Genomic DNA, 21056 nt, shown 5'->3' with positions numbered 1-21056 from the left:
CATTTTTTTTGTTTCAAGATTATGTCTTTGTTCGCAAAATGGCAAGTTCTCTTTTAGGGTATGACTTCATATTGCGTATTTTTTGTGTGTTTTGAAAGGAACGATGTGATTTGTCTGCTTGTACATCAAAGGACATATTTGTAAATATAAATAACGATATTATCATTGCCTGTTTTAAAAATAGGAAAGTGTGTCGGTGTCAAGTATGAATAGATGATCTACTTTTGTTGTATTAGTACTAAACTACTGACATTTGTTTATTTTGAAGTTTATACTTTGCTCATAATTTTTCACATTTTTTAAGTTTAAGAGGAGTTGTATGCTAAATTTTGTAACTAGTAATTAACATGATTATGTTAAAGATTAAGTTTATACTTTGCTCATAATTTTTCACATTTTTTAAGTTTAAGAGAGTTGTATGCTAAATTTTGTAACTAGTAATTAACATGATTATGTTAAAGATTAATAATCTCCTTCAAATATCTTCAAATATTGAATTCACCCCTACCCATGTGTTCATTTTTGTTCATGATGCTAACCTTCATTTAAGTATGACGGGGGATGCATATTACTATATTTTTGGCAGTACCAAATATAAGAGTTAAATGATTAAACCCTGTATTGTTGAAAAAAATATTTGGGAGTTCCTATAATCCAAAATTTCAGATAGTATACTTTCCTCCAGTATATTTGAGACAAAATAAATAACCCCACCAGAAAGTAATTGAACTCATAACTGTGATTTGTGAACATTTCTGATGGCATAGTCACCATTTCAACAAAGCTAAGAACAATCATCACAGAATTGATCTGCACTTCTTTTATCAGGAAATCAATGTTTTCGAGTGGAGAATCTTCAGAGATCTAATCTACAAGAACACTGCGGTTAGACGTGAAAATCAGCATCATTTTTATGTTACAGAATATTAATTTCACATAGAAATTGAAAAATCATGAAATGGACATATCAACGTAGTACGAAATGCCAGCCTTTGCTCCAATCCACAAGTTGTTCGCCTGCTCAGACTCTTCATATTCTTGTGTTGTTGCTCTGCATATTACGAGTACATGCAAAGGTCCAGTCCAATGTAGTTAAAGCCGGTTAATCAGTTGAAATCCTGAGGCGCTGCATATTTTGTTACAAAGAACGAAACTTATGTTCGGTATGCACATCATGATTATTCTTGGGCATCAAGGTCAGGCTTTGATGGGTATTCAAGACCGTGAAGAGCAGGTATCCGTCTTAAATCTTCTTCAGAGTAAGCAGGAATGAACCAATACCGTTTGTCCAAACCAAACACCTGATTCGTATAATACAACATTAGAATGATAAACTGAAAGGGATGTAACATTTTTTATGAAAATAACACAGATCACAACTTGTAAAATGACATAGGAAAGACAAGCAAAGGTAATTAGCTGTCATATTCAAAACTAGTTTTTGCAGTCCAATCCAAATGGTGCCCTGATAAGTTTTCTCGAGATGAGTAAAACTTGAGAAAGTAGTCCAAGTTTACTGGGTAGTCCAGTCCGACACTCGGTCTTATACAGCAGCGTACTAACCAGTAAAATATAACTGAAAAATGACAGGCATGTGATAGCTTTCTCATGTTTATTCATTTAAAAAAATAACCAAAATAGCAAAAGGTAAAACAAAAGCTGTACTCTTTTTAAGACAAAAACCTCCAGTTAATGACAGATCAGGCACAAGAATTTCAGGACCGTCTTTTCCTTGTATTTCTGTGTGAAGTTTGATTTGATATTCTATTCCTTGATAAGGTTCTTTGTAAAGCTTGTATCATTAAAGAACCAAAGACAGCATACTAGAATGTTGGCTTTGAGAGAATTTTTTGATGTTGCTGGTAGACATGATGAGACCCATGGATTCTGAGAATAAAGTTACAACACTGCGGGAACAAAGGCATTAAAAATGAAGTAACATAGGAACTGGTGTTAAACAGTGTGGTAAGAGATTTGGGAACACCAGGGAGAGTAGACAGCAGAAGAGCATCGGAGAATAGAAATGGTCTACAAATATGACACACGTGTATAGATCTAACCAGTACATCCAACTTTTTAGTATGTTCAGTTTAATTACGAAGGATTCATACAAAAAGTTGCCCTACAATGTCACATTGTTTTGACAGAAGAGTAAATTGTAACACACAGAAAAATGAAGGACTGCATTAAGTTGCAAAATGGCTGGTTGTGATCTGTTGGAAGTGAAACTAAAGAGTAGAGAATCAGTGAGGTAGTAGCTGAACATCTTCAGGATATGCTGTAGGGCTTTGCTTGTGTATTTATCATAAGAAGTTAATACCAAGGTTTTGAAAACCTCGTTAATTACTAGGAAAACCCTGTTATCAGATTAAGAGCCACGTTAAATAGAAAAGAACATTGACTAATCCGTTCTGGTTGTAACATCCCCTCCAAACTGAATGAGCATTAAGAAAAAAAATAACATTTTAGTAAAACCATAGCACCAAGACCATGTGATTTGCTAACTTTTACTTTAAATAAGCCAAAACATATTTCACCTCAGCACAAGGCCTACTCAAGATGTTTCATATAATCATCGAAAATACCTACTCAAATAGTTAAAATATCAAAAAACTAAGTATAAAAATATGGACTAAAAATTGTCTTCCCGTGTTCTCAAAAAAAAAAAAAAAACTGAATAAAATTTTCTTTAAAAAAAACATATGCATTTTTTTTTACAAGGGAAACTCGCAGCCGCTACCCTTTGGATGCGCACGGGTAGAAACTATCACTCCAATACAATAGCTCGCAAACCACATAGGAGAGGTAACCCGCACCAAGCCCGTGCGACGAGCTCAACCCAGAAGGCGAACTCCTTGTAGTTGAACTGTTGTAGAGTCCAAAGCTCCATCAAAGAACAACTTCCTTGTACATAAAATTACTCTCATTTGTATAGTGCATAAGTTAATTTTGTCATGAATATTATTTACTTTTTTCCAAAATATTATTTCAGCTTATTTGAAAAGTGTTTGGCCATGAAAAATTCCAAATACAACTTGAAGTTGTATTTGAAATTTGGAAAACAACAAAAACCTTGTTTTCACTTTTACTTTTTTCATTTCTGAACTTATTTTTTTCAAAAAAATCCTAACAGAGATTCATTATATAACGCTAATTAAATTATATTCCATGTTCAAATAATATTTATATTAAAAAATACATTTAAATTCTAAATATTAACTGCAAAAACTATGACCAAACACAACTTCAACTTTGGAAATTTCAAATAAAGTGAATTTTTTTGTTTTCATGGTCAAATGCCTAGAATATTTTTCTTTCATTCAACTCTCTTTCACTACACTAATTCAAAATATAAACACAACATAATACTTCTCATCCACCTCTCATATTTTTCATATATTACAATACAAAGAAGAAACATCCTTTATACATGTGTGGATTTCTTGCACAAGTAAATGTCAAGAAAAAGGATAGTTATTTGAGGTGTAGTGGAGTAATTAGTAGGATAATGTGGAGAACATGTCATTGTGGCTACATGAGTTACAAAGAATAATGACAGTTTATAACACCACTTTTTACACTTTATGCCCCTAATTATCATGACATGCACTTTAATAATTTTATTTAGTATTAAAATGTACATAAACACCAAAATTCCCCTACTCGTTTTAACCGTCAAATAAAAATATTAACGTGCATAATAATCAACGGGTATATAATGGAGAAAGTGGTGTCATTATTCTTAGTAACTCATGTAACTACTATGACAGGTTCTCCACATTATATCCTACTAATTACCCCACTAGACCTCAAATAACTATCCAACTTCCAAAAACACCAATAGATGATCTATCCAAAATGGTTTTTCTAGAATTCACGTTGAACTTGACTCTCTAGTGATAACTCATATGCTGATCAAAGAGGACTCTTGCAACTTGAAAGTCGAGCACATTGTCTGAAAGCTACCTCAAACACTTAAAGAGGACATGAGGTTCTTTTCAGTCACTGCTATAGAGAAGCTAATCAGGTTACTGATTTTTTTCGCCAAGATTGCTGTTACAAGTGGCAATAGGGGCTTATATCTTCCCAGAGAAGTAAATGATCTGCTTCAACTTAATAAACGGAAACTACCCACCTCTCGGAGGAGATTTAAAAAATATAAAAATTATTAGTCAATATATTTGTGTCTGTACAGGAAGAAATTCTATATAGGTTATTTCCTTCCTTCAATATAAACTTTTGTAGACTTGAGGCAAGATTTCATGTTCCCTCTAGTCGTGGTAAGTTCTTTGCCTATTAATATAACATGGTAGGGGTCAAGCCAAACTCCCACACCTTAAGTTCACAACCTAAGGTGATGACTTGTAAAATATATATTGTCTTTTTCTTTTCTCAGATCAGTCTATTTTCTAGTGAAATATGAAAAAATGTTTTTACATGACATTCTAAAAGAAAAGGAGAATAAATCTCCTCTATATATATTATGTATGCAGGACTAGAATATTTATCTTCCACTTCTTCGTGTCTATATTTTTCCAAATGATAAGAATGAAAGAAACATCAATGACTAGCTAGCTTATGTTTTCGCTCCTTGCTTAAGAAGCTAAGGAGAGGAGACAATAATGGTAGATTTGTAGGGATAAGTCACGTGAAAAGGCACATTTTCTGTTTGAAGCTGTTAGTTTTATGACAGAAAACTAAGAGAGGTGTAACTTGTAACTTCTAGGATAGTTCAAGGATGTTATTTATTCATTATTACAATATAAGGATGTTTTTAAGTTTGGATTATAGTTAAGGGATGTTTTGGGTCATTTACTCCCCTTTCGCCCTATTCTACTGGCCCAGTTACTTTTCAAGTTTTATTATTCAAGCAAAAAAAGATATCGCTTACGACCTATTTCATTTCTTTTACGATTTTCATGATGTTTCATACAAAAGTAGTTTTATTTGTGTTGTTCCTGTAGTTCTAAAGAAAAATATTTACTTTAAAAAGAAGTATACTAATAATCAATGTTAAACCAAATCTAGTTAACCCGAGTAAACCGGATAAAGTTGTATAACAAGTGAAAAAGATATAATGGTAAGGAGGTAGTGAGGTAGCAAACACATCATTCTGTTAGAACATATTCTCCTACTGACCATTTTCATTTTATTAATTTCATAAAATAACTGCAAACACTGTATCGAAGTGGCATCTAATATGAAGGCTTAATGTATGCTTCTTATATCATAAAGTGGATGAAAGCATATATCAAGACCCAAGAAAAGGGTAGAACTAGAAAGTAAAGATAAAGGAACAGAAATTGCAATTTATTTTCTACCCACTATTCTACGATTATATTTCAATCATAAAACTACATCTGTCAATTAATCATTGCTATGAGATGTAGGTAATGTTTCATAAACGCGCCTGAGATCAAGGTCCTATGTACATGGCATATCGTTTCCACACTGGTTTACACTTCTCCACCCTTTGTAAATGAAGCTTCCTTGTTTCCCCATCCTCTACTACCATGATGTTTTAGGTTCTTCAATAAATTTTATATTTTACCACGGGCATTTAAATTAGCTTCCAAGTATTTATATCTCAGAATAAACATTGAGTGTCAGTTGCAATTGAATGTTCTCTTTCATATTTAACTAATGTTTTTTGTTGTGTCACATTCAAACAATAACTTCCAAAGCAACTTCATAAATCTGGTACTTATTATAATATTCATACCTAAGAATTTAGATGAGACTGCAGCATTACTTAGAGAAGCATCTATCTTTTCTTTCATACTGAGAGCAACCTACCATCAGAAATAAATAATAAATAAGGCAATCTTGTGCAGTCATCTAACCTGTTCAAAGTTCCTCTTACGCCCAAGATCATAACGCCATTTAGGACTGGTCTTCTTCTCATAAGCCTGAAAGTAAGACAAGCCATTAAATGTGTGCAGAAAAGAAAGATACTTTTCCAGACCAAAGAACAAGAGAGAAAGATTCTACAAACTGGTTTTGCCTCAAGACTAAAGAGCTGTTTGCACAGTACAAATGATGTTTCAGATCACTAGGCGTTCCTTAGAAAGGAAAACACTTAACATTCAACATAAGGAATAAGAAAAATGGAGTACCTCAATGGTCGTGGTGTTACCAGACACCAATGATATGTGCATAATCAGAAATCCCAAAACGCTCAAAGCAAAAGCAAGGTTTAAGACTGCGATGCACAAGAAATGTAGAAAAATTAAGAAAACCAGTGTCTTCATAAAGAAATCACAGGTAGCAAGTTCACCAAGACAATCCCCAGACCATACCAAAAGCAAGGAAAGTAGTCGCAAGAGTGCCAGGAGTCCCAGGTATCTCTCCATCACTGAAGAATGCAATAAATTGTGGCAGTAATGATAAAGTGACAACAGTGGTCTCAAGGAATGTATAGAACTGCAGTAAGAGAAGGTTCTAATTAGTTGAGGAAAAGACGGTCATTAAATTACTGCAATGCGACGAAAATACCAGGACAGTTGTTGTTAAGTATTCATACATGCATAATGATGCATACAACATCAATTGACAGGCACCAACAAGGAAACTGATTCCACTCTCACAGAAATAGCCAGATGAATTTAGGAAAATGATAAGGTCATATATGAAACAATATCAGAATAAGTTCCTTAAAAACAATTATCACTATGGTCGCTCAGATACTGTATGCAGGCATAGTGCTAATATCGCAGTTGATGCTTAGTATTGGTTCTTGCATGACTAGCAGCATGTCATTAAACTCCTACTATGATTGTACAGGTGGCGGAGCCACAGTACTAGCTACAGTTCCGTATAACCTGTAGCCTTGACTCAAACCCTGTATTTTGAGTTAAAAATTCATTTAGTATGTATAAATAATTTATTCAGAACCTAGCAAGTAAAATAGAATGTGGTCTAGAACGCATAAACTAAAAACATTGGCTCTGTCTCTGATTGTACGTAGGAGGTAATGATGGCTTGCAAAGGTCTCATGGGTAGATATGATTTCTAAAGCAACAGAACCATGTGTGACACTCACCCCAAAAAATATCAAAAGAACTAACAAAAAAAAACAATATACTAAGACAAATACTGATATATATGAACATCATAATCACTCCACTTGACATATAAGCAATAACATAGGAGACTTTTATATTTTTGAAATTAATAACATAGGAGATTTTAAGACAACAACAACAACATACCCACTGAAGAGACTATTGCATCGAAAAATATATATATATAATGTTGTTCTTTCTCCATCTAAATTTATCTGTTTACTTTCCTATTTTGTATGTTACAAACAGAATGTTATCTTTTGATGACCAAAAGAAAGAATGTTATTATTCTACATTTAGGTAGTTTTTCATTCCACCATTCTCATTTTATCCTTAACGACAATCCCTCATAAGAATGACATGGGATGTTTAAGGGCACTGGAAGGGTAGGGTACTTTTTTGGAATGTTTATACACCTTTACTCGTCTCAGACCACAAGAATTCAAAAGTCCTGTTTCCATTCTTAAACTTCATAACCAATTAAAACTATGACTCATAAAATGAGAAGGAATATTATTTAAATAGGCATAGCTTGCTTATGTATCCTTTGAAGAATATAAGAGAGCTAAGAGGGAAGCTAATAGGGCCATAACTTGTTGGGAAGCCCAGATGGCTTGTACCAGAAGCTAGAGACACGAGAAGAGGAGAAAGAAACGTACAAATTAGCTCACATGAGAGAATAAGAACTTAAACAGTTAAACTAGGTAGTGTATTAAAAATGATTCTCTTTTGACGAGAGATAATAAGATCAAGGAGAGGAGGAGACTATGGTCAATTTTTCAACTTAAATCACGAAGATAAGCTTAAAGATCTCCAAACATTTGTACACGATAAATACTTCAGCTGCACTCTTAGAACTAACAAGTCTAAAGTAGACATTGCCATGAAAAATATGATTAAGAAAGCCTATGGTCTCAATGGTAGGTATCTTGGAGAGGTGGAGTAGTATGCTTACCAAACTATTTAATGTTATACTAAAAAGTGGTAGAACACTTGACGAGTAGAGAAAGAGTACCCAAATTCCAATGCAATTTAAAACTTTGTGAACCATCGTGGCATTAAGCTTATCAACAATAAGATGAAACTGCTTAAAAGAGTGATAGAGCACAGATCTAGGGACACTACAAGTGTAACAGAAAACTGGGTTGTATTTATACCAGATAGATCTACAACAGATGGTATTTTATTTTGTTAATACTAGTTAGCAAAAATTCGCGAGAAGAAAGATTTAGACATATTGTTCATTGCCTTATAGAAAGCATATGATTTAGTAATAACAAAAGTTATTTAGTGGGTGTTGGGGAAGAAGGCAACTTATATTAAATATAAATCCCATAACAAATATTCATAGAGAAGTCATCACTAGTGTGAGAGCAGTAGTACTAGAAGATAGAAAGAAGTTCTCAATTTTTACAACCATGAGTTAACATAGAGAATAGAGATCGACATTAAGCATGTACTTAATTACAGTAGTTATAAATGAACTAACACAATACATTTTAATATACCATTATGCATGTTAATTGCTTACAATAGTGTGTGAATTGATGAAACCAACGAAGTGTCATCAAAAGTTTGAGTGGTGGAGAAGCACTCTAGAGAGTACTATAGATAAAAACAACCTAAACTAGCCCTTGATTTCCAAAAAGACACTTAATGTTTGTGGGGTTCCTAGTACACATCCCCCATCCGAACAACTTCTACATGGTGTTAGTGCCCCCCTTTCTCGGGCAACCCAATTACCCAATTTAAAGAATGGAAGTGTTTGTCACGAACAGTCCTTGCTTGCCATGCGCAAATTTCATTGAAAAAATTATTTTTCCTTCTTAGTTATACTTTCCTTATATTTATCCACAGTCGGGGTCAGGGGCAAGAGGAAGGAGTGGTACGTGGCTTAAGGGGTCTCATAGTCTGATAGTAGGGTCTTGGATCATAGGGTCACTGACAGGAAAATCCATAGAGCTAGTGAAGATTCCCAAGAAAAGGAAGATTGGCATTGCTTGTATCCAGGAAAGCTATCGTCATCTGTTGACGCTATAAATATGTTCAGAATCTAGCAGCCAATACTACTAAAAATTCAAAAATCATGATGACTTACCAGGAAGAGAAGGAAATACTTGTAGTTTAATGCTCCAACACAGTTGACAACCCACACACAATGATGGTCCATCTTCAGCACACACCTTCCACCTAGAACAGGGAGCCAGACAACTCAACCTCAAACTAAGAACTTTAATCAAAATCATCATTTAGGTGAAAAAAACAAGAACTCACAAACGGAACAGTGATGGCATCGAGGAGGTTTTAACTGGTTGCACTTCCTACAAAAACGTATTCTGGGATTCCCTGAGTCAGCTGGCGAAGCCCCAAATTCTGATGTGGTTAACGGATCAGTTTCCCCTCTTTCTTCATCCAACTCTGGCCTCCAATTAGGAGGCACACTACCAGGATCAGTAAAAACAACAGAAAAGTAGCACCACAGAAGCATCACCAACTGCAATCATCACAAATATTTACTTTTTAGCTACTTAATATAAGTTCCACTCCATCCATAATCCCACTCAGCTCTGACAACAAGATGAATTTGAAGTCTCTCAAACTTTTCTTTCTAAAATCTCCCGTAATCTGTCTACTTTATGTTGAAGCCATCATCCACATTATCCACAGGATTCGAAAAAAACTACTTTCGATTTCTCAAGCTCCAACTTTACAAATTTCCTACAATTGTATGTTTGAACCGCCCATAAAAACCCAAATATAAATTTTCAAAAAATGGAAATACGTTAAACACCCATAAATCATCAAATTTTATAAACAAAGTACCAGAATTTGGGAGAAAATGAAATTACCAGACAATGGAATAATACAAGTACTGAAAGAGCAATGAGGACATCAAGGAAACCAACACTACTGGCAAGGGAAGGACCATAGTTTGTTAAAACGACGGCGTAATAGGTAACTCCAACAACACCCAAAACCAAAAGGATCATGATCGAACCAAGCCCTCGCAAAGCAGTACAGAATCTGAATACGTTCCATGCCATTACAGCTCCCGATCTATACATAATATATCTTTAACAAAAATACACCCAAAATGGGTTTTTTGTATCACAAAATTGGTGTGAATTTTCTTGAGTAATTATTTAGGGTTTATGGATTCTAGGTATGTAAAGTGGAATCCATGGATGGATGATAGAGTGAAATAGTGAAGGAGGAGGAAAATTGAGATTATTGAAACCAAGTTAGATGACTTGTAGTGGTCAAAGTTAGGGAAATTTCAATACTAATTTAAGATAGAGGTCTATTAAGGCAATTTAATTAATTATATTATACTATATTAGAAGAAAGAACAATTTTCCAATTTTCATTGGTCATGGATGATAAAAAAAATCATCTAGAAGGTCATGCTATATTGGCTCTTGCATGTACAAATAACCTACTCCAATAAAGATTATTTAATTATAAGTCAAAACTACTACATATAATGATGCAATGATTTTTAGTTTCTACCTCTCCCAATAATGACTATAACCAACCTCTTGCATCTCTTATGTACTACGTTTGCGCATCTATTTATCATTATAACTAAAATCAAAATCAAAATCAAAATCAAAATCTAAAGAGCAAATAAAGAGATTATGTTTCATCGGATCTCTAAAGCATATCGATCGTAATGCAATATTAATGATCGACAACCACACAAGTCCATTTTTGTAAGTGCATATCCATTTACCTCCAAGTTTTTCATTATTTTATACATGTATTCACTTTGATCCATGTGAGATTTGACGAAACTCTACAAACGCTTCTCGATCACTATTCATATGTTCGGTGGCCTTTGAGTCTACAATCCACATAAAATACATTTCAGTTTAGGGTTGTTCAAATCGAACCGAAAAAATGTTAGTGATTTATCAGTATTGAGTTATTGATTTAGCGGTTATGATAAGGAGTTTGATTTCTTTTGTTATCAGATTATCGATTCTTAACGGTTTGAGGTTTTTTCTTAGCGGGTTAACCGATATCCCAATAGTAAATTAAATAATTATATTTATATCATTTTGTGTATAAAGTCCTTGAATTAGAGTTTGATTTTCTACTTTTATTTCTGGTAGTCATAAACACTTGGTTATTTTACAATATAAAAGTGTTTGCTTTTAAACAAAATGTAACTTGTGAACTCATGTGCTTGGTTCATTTGGTTTGTCACCTTATTTCTAAGTGATTTACAATGTCTTTTGTGTCAAATCTTAACAGTTAAACTGATAACCAAACCAATAACGATCAAATATCGATAAATCACAATAAATGATAGGTCAATATCTTAATGGTTCTATAACCGTAGCATCTCTACAAACTGATAAACTTCAAAAATGTCTTCAGATACTATCATTATCTCAATCTCATTATAGCGAAAGAGTATTGGATAAGTTCAAGTACTTGGATTTCAATGATGTCAAAACTTCAATTGACTTAAGCTTTACATTTCAAAAGAATGAAGGAGAAAGTTAGTCTCAATTATGTAGAAATTTCATGTCTAGAATTAGAGAAATCAAGAATTGTATTGATGAAAATAATGTTCAGTTACAAGCTCCCTAGATAGACAGAATTGTAGAGTCTCAAGTTACTATACTTAGAGCCCTACACAATACATAATACTACCATAATAATAAAACAATATAAATAATTTAATTCTAGTTGTAATAGAATACTAGTCGTACTCCAATCCTAGTCGTACTATAATCATAATTAATATAAATAGTTTAATCTTTGTGCGACTCTAATTCTATAAAGTGTTGTAAACTCGAAAGTTAGTTTTGTTGGACCTGTTCCATTGACATGTTCCAATCGTCATCTTCCTTCTTCAACACTTGTTGTAGACACGTCAGTCAGCTGTGTTGGACATGTTCCATTGTCAGTTTTCTTCTTCTTCAACAAATTGAAATATGCAGAGTGTTGGGAAGTTTGATGTATATTATCAATTGTACACGACCAGATATAACATGTGTTATTAGCAAGTTGATTCAGTTCGCTACTAATTCTAATCAAACTCACTAGATGGCAATGAAACATATGTTAGGGTGTCTGAAACATACACAACACTATGTTTTGCATTATAATAATTAGGTTGAACCCATCAGTAACCCCCTTAAAATGGAATCAATTTTCACTCAGACATCTCAACTAGGCTTTGTTCATTTTAGACACCTCATGTTGAGTCCCGAATGTCATTTTTACACTTTTTGCTGACTTGACATGTTCTGTGTGTTCCACCCATTTTGAGCGCGTGAGGTTTTTTTTTGGATTTTTTCCTTCTTCTTCTTCTTCTTCTTCTTCACTTTTTAGCCCTACCACTTAATTCCACCTTCCATCGTGAAAATTCATGATAAAAAAAACCTTGCAAAGTATGAAAAAATTAAATAAAAACAATCACACTAACTTTAAAAACCGTTTATAAGAATAAAATTTTTAAAAATCATCACACTAATTTTGAAAAGATTTAGAACAAGATACACATTATTTTTCAAAAAAATTAGAAGTATGTCATATATAATTTCCAAAATCATTTCAGAAAAAACCTAAAATCTAATTATTTTTTTTAAAAAAAAATGGAAGAAGAAATCAAGAAAACGGTTGTAGAGTTGGGGAGCAAAAGGGACGTAAGGCGGATAGGGTAGGGTTGGGGTGGGATGGTAGAAAATATGTAATTTTATTTATTTATTTATTTATTTTGCTGAAAAAATAGTTATTTTTTAATAATTTATTTTAAAATAATTATTTTTACATTCAAATGACACATGCCAACTTTTAATTAGTCATCATGTCATACGCAAGTGTGTTACACACTTTGTAATTTTAGCTGATTGACAAAAAGGTGTCAAAATGACATAGCAGACCCCTACTTGAGGTGTTAAAATGAACAATACCTACTTGAGGTGCCTAAGTGAAAACTGGTGTCAAATTTAAGGGGTTGTCAATGGGTTCAGCCTAATAAATATCTTACCGTGATTGAATGATATAGTGATTCAAATTGGATCACCGGGTCAAATGAAGTAAAATTCATAAGTGATCATGTCTTTACACGTGGTGGATGAGAAATCTCTTGAAAATCATCAAGACATGTATTGCTCGCTCCACAATGAAATCTGAATTTATCGTCTTAGATAAGGCAGTGAAGAAACTGAATTGCTTTGGAATTTCTTAGTGAATATTTCATTCTGGCCCAAACCTGTAGGACTTATATGCATACATTGTGATAGTCAATTAGCAATAGATAAGGTAGGAAGTGTCATTTACAACGGAAAGTCTTGTCGTATACGATGGAGACATAATACCATAAGATAACTACTCTGTAGTGGAATTATAACAATTGACTGTATGAACTCAAGCGATAATGTGTCAGATCCACTAAAGAAAGACCTAGTTAGAGAGGCAGTTGAAACATCATTTCATGAAATGGGATTTATGAAAGAGGATAAGTCATCATGACTGTAACTCTATCTATCAGACAAGAAATCCCAAGAGCAGATTCAAGGAGAAAAATAAAGTGGTGATTGACTGTTCGACATTGTCAATCAACTCAATCCATTCTCATGATGAAGACAATGTTATAGGAATGAGGTAAAACACTAAGGTTTGTTAATGAGTTAATTAAGCTTAAAGTTTTTAACGTTTTGCTAAGTTTGGTAGACTTGACCAAATATTATATGTATGCAATGACAACGTTAGAAATCACCTATGTGAGTGTGAAATGTACGACGCTTCAAAGAGAATTATTGTAAAAAGTCTATTCTCTATACAATCAAGAAATCAGGAGGTGTCCATGGGTGAAACGAACACAATCATAAGAACCATAAACGGTAAATGATTAATTATGTGACATATGGTTGTGTAGGTATACACCAAAGTTTGAACGGTTCAAAGATATCGCATCTATCGATTAATCAAGTATATTCGACACATGTTCCCTTGAAAAGTTCAACGAGAAACCTACTTATCCATATGCAATTGATCCTTGCTTGTAAAGTACACACTCGTCAATGTATTTCTTTATGTTATGACTATTCCCCATTAATGTGGGGGATTGTTGGTATAGAAAGAGTTAATGCGAAATGGAGGGAAAATGAAAATAGGAACTGAAAAAGATTCTTATGCTTTAAAAAAGACATTTCTCCCTCATTGGTGGTGGAAAAAAATTAAAGTGTTTAAATCGAGAAACATTTCTACTACTTGTTAAAAGGTTTGGAAAGAGGGATCCCGTCATGTTGTCTTCGTCACTCGCTCGGTTTCGGCTTTAACTTTGAAAAATGATCGATCGAGAGATTATTTTTTAGACCAAGTTTATTTTATTTGTTTATTTAATTAACTGAATTAAATTAAATTTCCAAAATATTTTAATTATTTAATTAATTAACCAAAACGACTTGACCCGACTCGAATTTGCGCGACCCATTTTATTTAAAACTTTTTCCCATTTTATTTGAATTTTCCGTCATTGGAGATGACTGTTTTGAAAGGTTGCAACATTCAGGAACAACCATGACCGTTTTAAAGACTGTTAACTTTCATGAATGGTTGCAACCTTTGGGAATCAGTTCCTCTTGACTATAAATACCTTTGATTCCTCAGACTTATACTCACGAAATTTCTGACTTCTTCTTCTTATGCACAAATTTATTTATGTACTTTACTGTTGTTGACTGGCTCGCTGACACCAGAGTTTTTGGTATCAATACACTAATGATTGATTGTCTTACCCTGAGAGGATATTTTCCAATTCAGACCCCAAATACTAGAGGAGAATAATTTCCTTAAGGGGACACTGTGTATTCAGTGGGCTTGATCATATTTTCTTTCTGTTTTATACATATTTTGGTACGTTTAACAAATTTTAATTTTTTGTTAATTAATTTATATTCTTCACTGAGTGATTTAAACTTTGAAAATTTACTATTTATGCAAAGTTTTGTTATCACCAGTATTGTTTTGATAACATATTGCATAACAGTGAAGTCATGTGTATGTCACTTTTAGGAGTTATGTGTTCTATATTTTAGGACTAAGTTGGTTTATGCGGACTGATATGTACCATATTTTAGTGGAACTATTTCGTTAAGTGTTAGCCTAGATATAGGCTTGGGGTTACGAAAGAAAGGATCAGTTTAATTCCATTCTTTGTTTTCTCTTTTACGTACCTGCTATTTTTCTTCTTCAGTTTCTAACAGTATTTAAGAGTTTCTAATGTCATTGATATAATTTTTTGTTCTTCTAACACTCCATTTGAGATTATTAGAGTTAGAGGCGGATTCGGGATTTGCAGATCGGAAGTACCACAATATTTATATAAGATAAAATGATCAGTTGTTTTCATTTTGGGTTACAATTAGGATTATTGATTTTTTTTAATAAACAAATAAATCAAATATGCATGTAAGTAGTATTTTCTGTTAGATTATTTGTGATTAGAGATAACTAAACAATTCAATTTTCATTTCCTTTTTGGAATTAGATGTCTTATTCGCCGAAACTTTGAGAATAAAAAAAGATCTTTCACATTAAAATTTGAGTTTACACATAAATCATATAATAGTATTAACATAATATATTCATGTTCCATTGACTTTATGTGTCGTTGGAGATATATAATAGAGAAAGAATAAAAAATGTAGTTCTAGCCTAGTCATCTTATTTAGCAAGAAAGTCGATGAAAATCGAAATAACCTTTAAATAAAAAAAACTCTAATAATAATATTCATCATTTTTAAAATTTATAAATTTTTAAAATATTACTATTTAAATATATTCTTAATAATTTTTATTTGAAGTTCATAATTCAAAACTCATTAATTGATAAAATAACACGTTACACTATTAAGAGATTAATAATTAGTGCAAGACAAAGTAAAAAAAATAAAGATTGATTATTAAAAAGGGTCAATTTGAATCAATAAAGAATAGTAAATAAATAAGAAGAGAAAAAGCCCCCCTAATCTTTATCCGGATTTTCAACTATACGCTTTAACTTTGCGAGAGTCCTATCACCCACCTGAATTGTCTAAAAACTGATATTATTACCTCTCTGAATGTTTAGCTGGCATAGAGAGTGTGTTTCACTCTCTTTGAGAGAGTGGAGCACGAAAAACAAATGTTAAATTTTAATTTTTAATATCTCTTTTATAAATATATGTATTTCTATTTATTTTTCCATTTTATTATCTTTCTCCATAACAACAAAGACCAAATTCTTACACCACCATTGTTGATTTCACACAAACTTGTAAACTTTCATATAAAAAATTTAGAAAAAACAATCAATTCAATTAAAGATAAAATGACATATTTTTCAATCATCCGAAAATGATATCTGAATCAGATTTGAAAAAATTAAATAATTTGGGTTTACATCAAACTCCATTGAACTTCCCACTGAGAACATTTTTTTCCTTTTTATTGTAGATCCTTTAATTATCAATTTCATATTTCAATTAATCAATAGAAGAATTCAATCTCAATTGATCTCCATTAGTGACATTGCTAATGCTTTCGTTTGTTCTCCCTCTTTTGCTACTCGACCATTAATCATCATTAATAGCTATCTCCGGCGAAACCCAAACCACCAACAAAACCTTGTTCTCCTCTTTCCCTCTCCTCTTATCTCATTTCGAGACTACCAACAACCACCATGAAGACCTACTCTTTTTCTCACAACAAGGTCGACTACAACAAAAACAACAACAACAAAATCAGGCGGTTGCACTGCTCCGACCAATGAGCTTCGGCGAAGCAAGAAAAACTTCGATGAAGCAGCGGTATGCATAGATTCTTTTAGATTTTTTTTAATGTTCTCCAACAAGAATTTGAAAGAATTGGGGGAAGAAGTTCCTTTAGAGATTTGAGAAATTGTGAGAGTGTAAAAAAAGTCGAAAGGAATTATAAAAAAATTGAAAAAAAAAACTAAATTATATGATTTTTTACGTGTAAACTCTTGAAGTTCACAGCCCAAGACAGATCTGGTTATGGATTTCTAGTGTGTAATTATTACAGTTTTAAACAATTCAGGTGGGTGATAGGACTCTTGAAAAGTTAAAGTGTATAGTTGAAAATCCGGGTATAGATCAGGGGAGGTTTTGATCATTTTCTCAAATAAGAATGAATGAAGAAAGAAAAAATCTAGTCCTTTAAACACTAATGAATGAAAAAAAGAAGAAGGAACAAGCAGATTAAATAAAAAAAAAGAAGGAACAAGCAGATTAAATAAAAAAAATAAGGAACAAGCAGATTAAAAAATAAAATAAGGAACAAGCAGATTAAAAAAAAGGAAGAAGGAACAAGCAGATAAAAAAGGTGAGGTTTGGTATGGTTCGAACCTGAATCAGTTGTGTAACATTTCAAAAAATTACATGTCTAGTGAACACCTGATAGGTCTTTAGGAATGTGTATTGGGGCTACATAGGCGTCCCAATGCCCAAAATTTACTACAACAAATATGATATATAGCTACGATATCGAATTCTTCACTAATTATTTGCTTTTAATGACAAAATTTATTTTTCGTGATTAAATATATGAGACACATATTTTTAGTGACGAAACATAAGAATTCATAGCAAAGTTTTGTTCATTAAAGTTTCGCACCAAAAAATTATTTGACTCCATTTTATCAAGTAGTGTTAGTCACGAATTTAAAGTTATCGCTGACACATTATTCTGTCATTAGCAGTGTATGTAATTCATGAAAAACTACGACATCAAATTTGTCACAAATTATTCGCTTTATTGACAAAATTTACTTTTCGTGCTTAAATATATGAGATACATACTTTTAGTGATGAAGCATAAAAATCTGTAACAAAGTTTTGTCCAGTAAAGGTTCCCACCATAAACTTAATTGGTGTCATTTGTTAAGTATTATTAATCACGAATTTAAAGTTTTCAGTAATACATTATTTTGTCACTAATAATGTATCTAATTCATGAGAAAATATTTTTTTCTTATAATTTATTAAATTTTTGGATACAAAAAAATTTCATCTAAAATAATATGTTGTTACAATATCGACACATAAGAGTTCGTAGTTAAATATTATATATTTTAGCTATGAAAATTTATATTTAATTATGACATTTATTTTGTCACTAATAATATAAATAATGGTGACAAATATTTTATTGTCTCTAATCAATCTTTATTAAGTGACAACAAATAAATTGTCACAAAATATGTAATGCGTTAAATAGCGACGACTTACAATTTGTAGTGGATAATTAAACTATTTGCTACGAAAAAAATTCATAGCTAGATACAATTTTTTTTGATTGTTCATAATTACAAGTGAGGACTTACAAAAAGAATAATAAAGTGCTTCATAAGGAGTAGATAGAGTCCATTCGATAATTGACAAGTGAAAATATTATAACCAATAAATTCCGTCAACTTTGTAAAAACGAAAAAGTTCAACATATCCATTTTCTTAAATTACACAATTATAAAATGTATCATTTGAAAATACAATCCGGGTTATAGCTGTTGTGAGTGGGCACGGTTCTACTACTAAATCACTAGTATTTGTTTTTTTAGCACTTTTATTTTTTATTTGATACACTTTCGTTGATAAGCACGATAAAAAAATATTTTTCAAGTCTTTGTGGTTTGTTTTGTGCATGTCTATTGATTTGTGATTGGTAAACTACATAGATTAAGTCGATCTATTTTTTTTGTCTATAAATATGTACATATTTAATAGTAATTCCACATACTTATGTAGAGTAACTATACAGAGATACATCGACTTACAAACTTAAACTTTGCAAAGGTGCAATATATTTCATGAATTTCTATTAACTTTTTCCATCATTTTAAAAATTGAAATAAACAAGAAAATAAAAGAACATATAAAAGGAATGAACTAACAAGGATTTCAAATACATTATGATGAAGTACTATAGTTATTGGTACCGATGTTCAACTTGAATCAGGTAGTCATTTTTTAAATAAAATCAAAAGTCTAATTTTAAATAATTTTATTATTGTACTGAATAATTTAAAAAATTACAAAAATAAATAAATAAAATGAAAAAATCATACTGAATATATTTAAAGATATTTAAAAAATACACAATTTAGTTAAAATATATACATTTGAATGAACTGTGAGTGGTAAATTTCATGCATTTGTGTATGAGTATAAATAATCATATAATATATTATTTCTACAAAAGTTAAATTTGAAAGAAGTGAATGAAGCATAAAATAAAACAAAAATGAACAACAAGAGAGAGTTGGCTTGATGATTAGCACTATTCACTTCCAACCTTAACGTTGTGAGTTCAATTCCCCAAGGATAAATATATATATATATATATATATATATATATATATATATATATATATATATAGTCATTAGTGACGAAATTAGATTTTGTTCAACTAAGAAATGCATATAACTTTAGAGACAATTGATTTCGTCACTGATTGAAGTAAAATAGTTAGCGAATATAACTTTATCGCTAGTAATAACCTTTTTAGTGACAAAGCATACTATTAACTAAAAAAAATATACTTTTTACAACAAATAAATTTATCACAAATGTTTAAGCATTTCGGGATGATTTCTCTTTTCGTAGTTAATATAACACTTTTAGCGACGAAACACTAAATCGTCTTTGTATAATTTTAGAGACCCAGATTTAGTGACGACTGAGTGACAAATAATTTTTTGTCACACAAGATTTTTAGTGACGATTTATGATTTATTAATGACGAAATTATTTATCCCTGATAATCAAATTTCTTGTAGTATTGAAAAATATTGGGCATTGTATATAAAATTGGCTAAGGGGTGTGAGCCAATTTCTATATTTACCCAAGTACGCATAACATGATCCAAGCTTGTTTAGAATTGTGCCTGTAATGAAGACCCTACGCTAAAATTATAAATTGTTGTGATTCACAACCCAATTCATTAGGTACTAGGCATCAAAGTGTCAAGCCTAGCACCATAGCACATAACTTTAAAATGATTATGTAGATTAGGTAGTGCCCAAGGACATAGTGAGGATCCTTGAGACAATAAGTAAGCATTCCCAAATGAATCATAAATAATAGTTAGTTAGGAAAGTACAACCATCCCATGTGCAAGCACATGTGTAAGACACGTGAAGAAGCTGCCTCCAAGTGGGGCCTAACCTCCCTACAAACTCTAGACTCTAACCTACTGCCCTAAATAACTCAATAACCTAGGACAAACCAAATTGGACCATTAGTGCACCGTACAACCTAGGACCGAAATCGGGTTGACACCAACCGAGTACTAGTTAAAGAGATAACCTAGTACCTAACCTAGGATGGTCCAAAAGGTTAGTTATGGTCCTAACAAATTAGGGGTACTTTAATAATTCCCCTAGTTTACCTAATTCAAATTAATTAATTAATTTAATAGGTATAGAATTGAATATAAAAATAAAATTTTCAGATTTCGATTAAGACAAGAAAGGGACAACCTAGTACCTAACCTAGGATGGTTGAAAGAGTTAGTTAAGATCCTAATGACTTAAGTTTACTTTAGTAATTACCCTAGACTACTTAATTAATTAATTTAGAAACTTAATTAATTAATTTAAAGGGGGCAAAACCAAAATCACAAAGCAATATCCAGATTTTGGTTAAAAGAAGACAAAGACAACCTAGTACCTAACCTAGGATGGTTCAGAGGATTAGTTATGGTTATAGTGACTTAAGGGTGCTTTATTAATTACCCTAGGTAATTTAATTAATTAAATTATTCATTAAATTAATTAAATTAAAGGGTTCAAATCGAAATTCTCACACTAACCTGGTACTACTCAAGAAACAACCTAGTACTTAACCTAGGATGTTCCAAAAGGGTTAATTTTTGTTCCAATGATTCAAAGGGAATTTAAAATAGTTACCCCAGGTACCTTAATTAATTAATTTAAAGGGTCAAAATGAAATTCTTAGGAAAAATTTTAGAT

The 21056-nt window shown here is 31.9% G+C and overlaps 1 protein-coding gene across 1 annotated transcript; it reads right to left on the bottom strand.

Annotated features, from left to right (window-relative positions):
* Positions 1-785: 785 nt before the first annotated feature.
* On the bottom strand, positions 786-10661 carry LOC101246480 (probable protein S-acyltransferase 14). Its single transcript, XM_004248516.4, has 7 exons — positions 9914-10661; positions 9339-9558; positions 9163-9254; positions 6300-6423; positions 6117-6202; positions 5844-5909; positions 786-1301 (listed from the first exon to the last, which is right to left on the bottom strand). The coding sequence occupies exons 1-7, from the start codon at positions 10127-10129 to the stop codon at positions 1179-1181; spliced, it is 927 nt and encodes a 308-aa protein (XP_004248564.1). The 5' UTR covers positions 10130-10661; the 3' UTR covers positions 786-1178.
* Positions 10662-21056: the final 10395 nt, after the last annotated feature.

Source organism: Solanum lycopersicum, chromosome 10 (genome assembly GCF_036512215.1).
Source record: "Solanum lycopersicum chromosome 10, SLM_r2.1".
NCBI lineage: Eukaryota > Viridiplantae > Streptophyta > Magnoliopsida > Solanales > Solanaceae > Solanum > Solanum lycopersicum.
The sequence above is the reverse complement of the archived record's forward strand: the minus strand, read 5'-3'. Positions and strand labels throughout refer to the sequence as shown.

Bases quoted from the DNA above. Each gene is read 5' to 3' on its own strand.
- LOC101246480 (XM_004248516.4), bottom strand. From the start codon at position 10,129: ATGTATAGATCGGGAGCTGTAATGGCATGGAACGTATTCAGATTCTGT. The intron at 9,255-9,338 runs GTGAGTTCTTGT...TCCCTGTTCTAG, and splicing joins ATGCCATCACTGTTCCGTTT to GTGGAAGGTGTGTGCTGAAG. The intron at 5,910-6,116 runs GTACTCCATTTT...TCTTACTTTCAG, and splicing joins GTAACACCACGACCATTGAG to GCTTATGAGAAGAAGACCAG.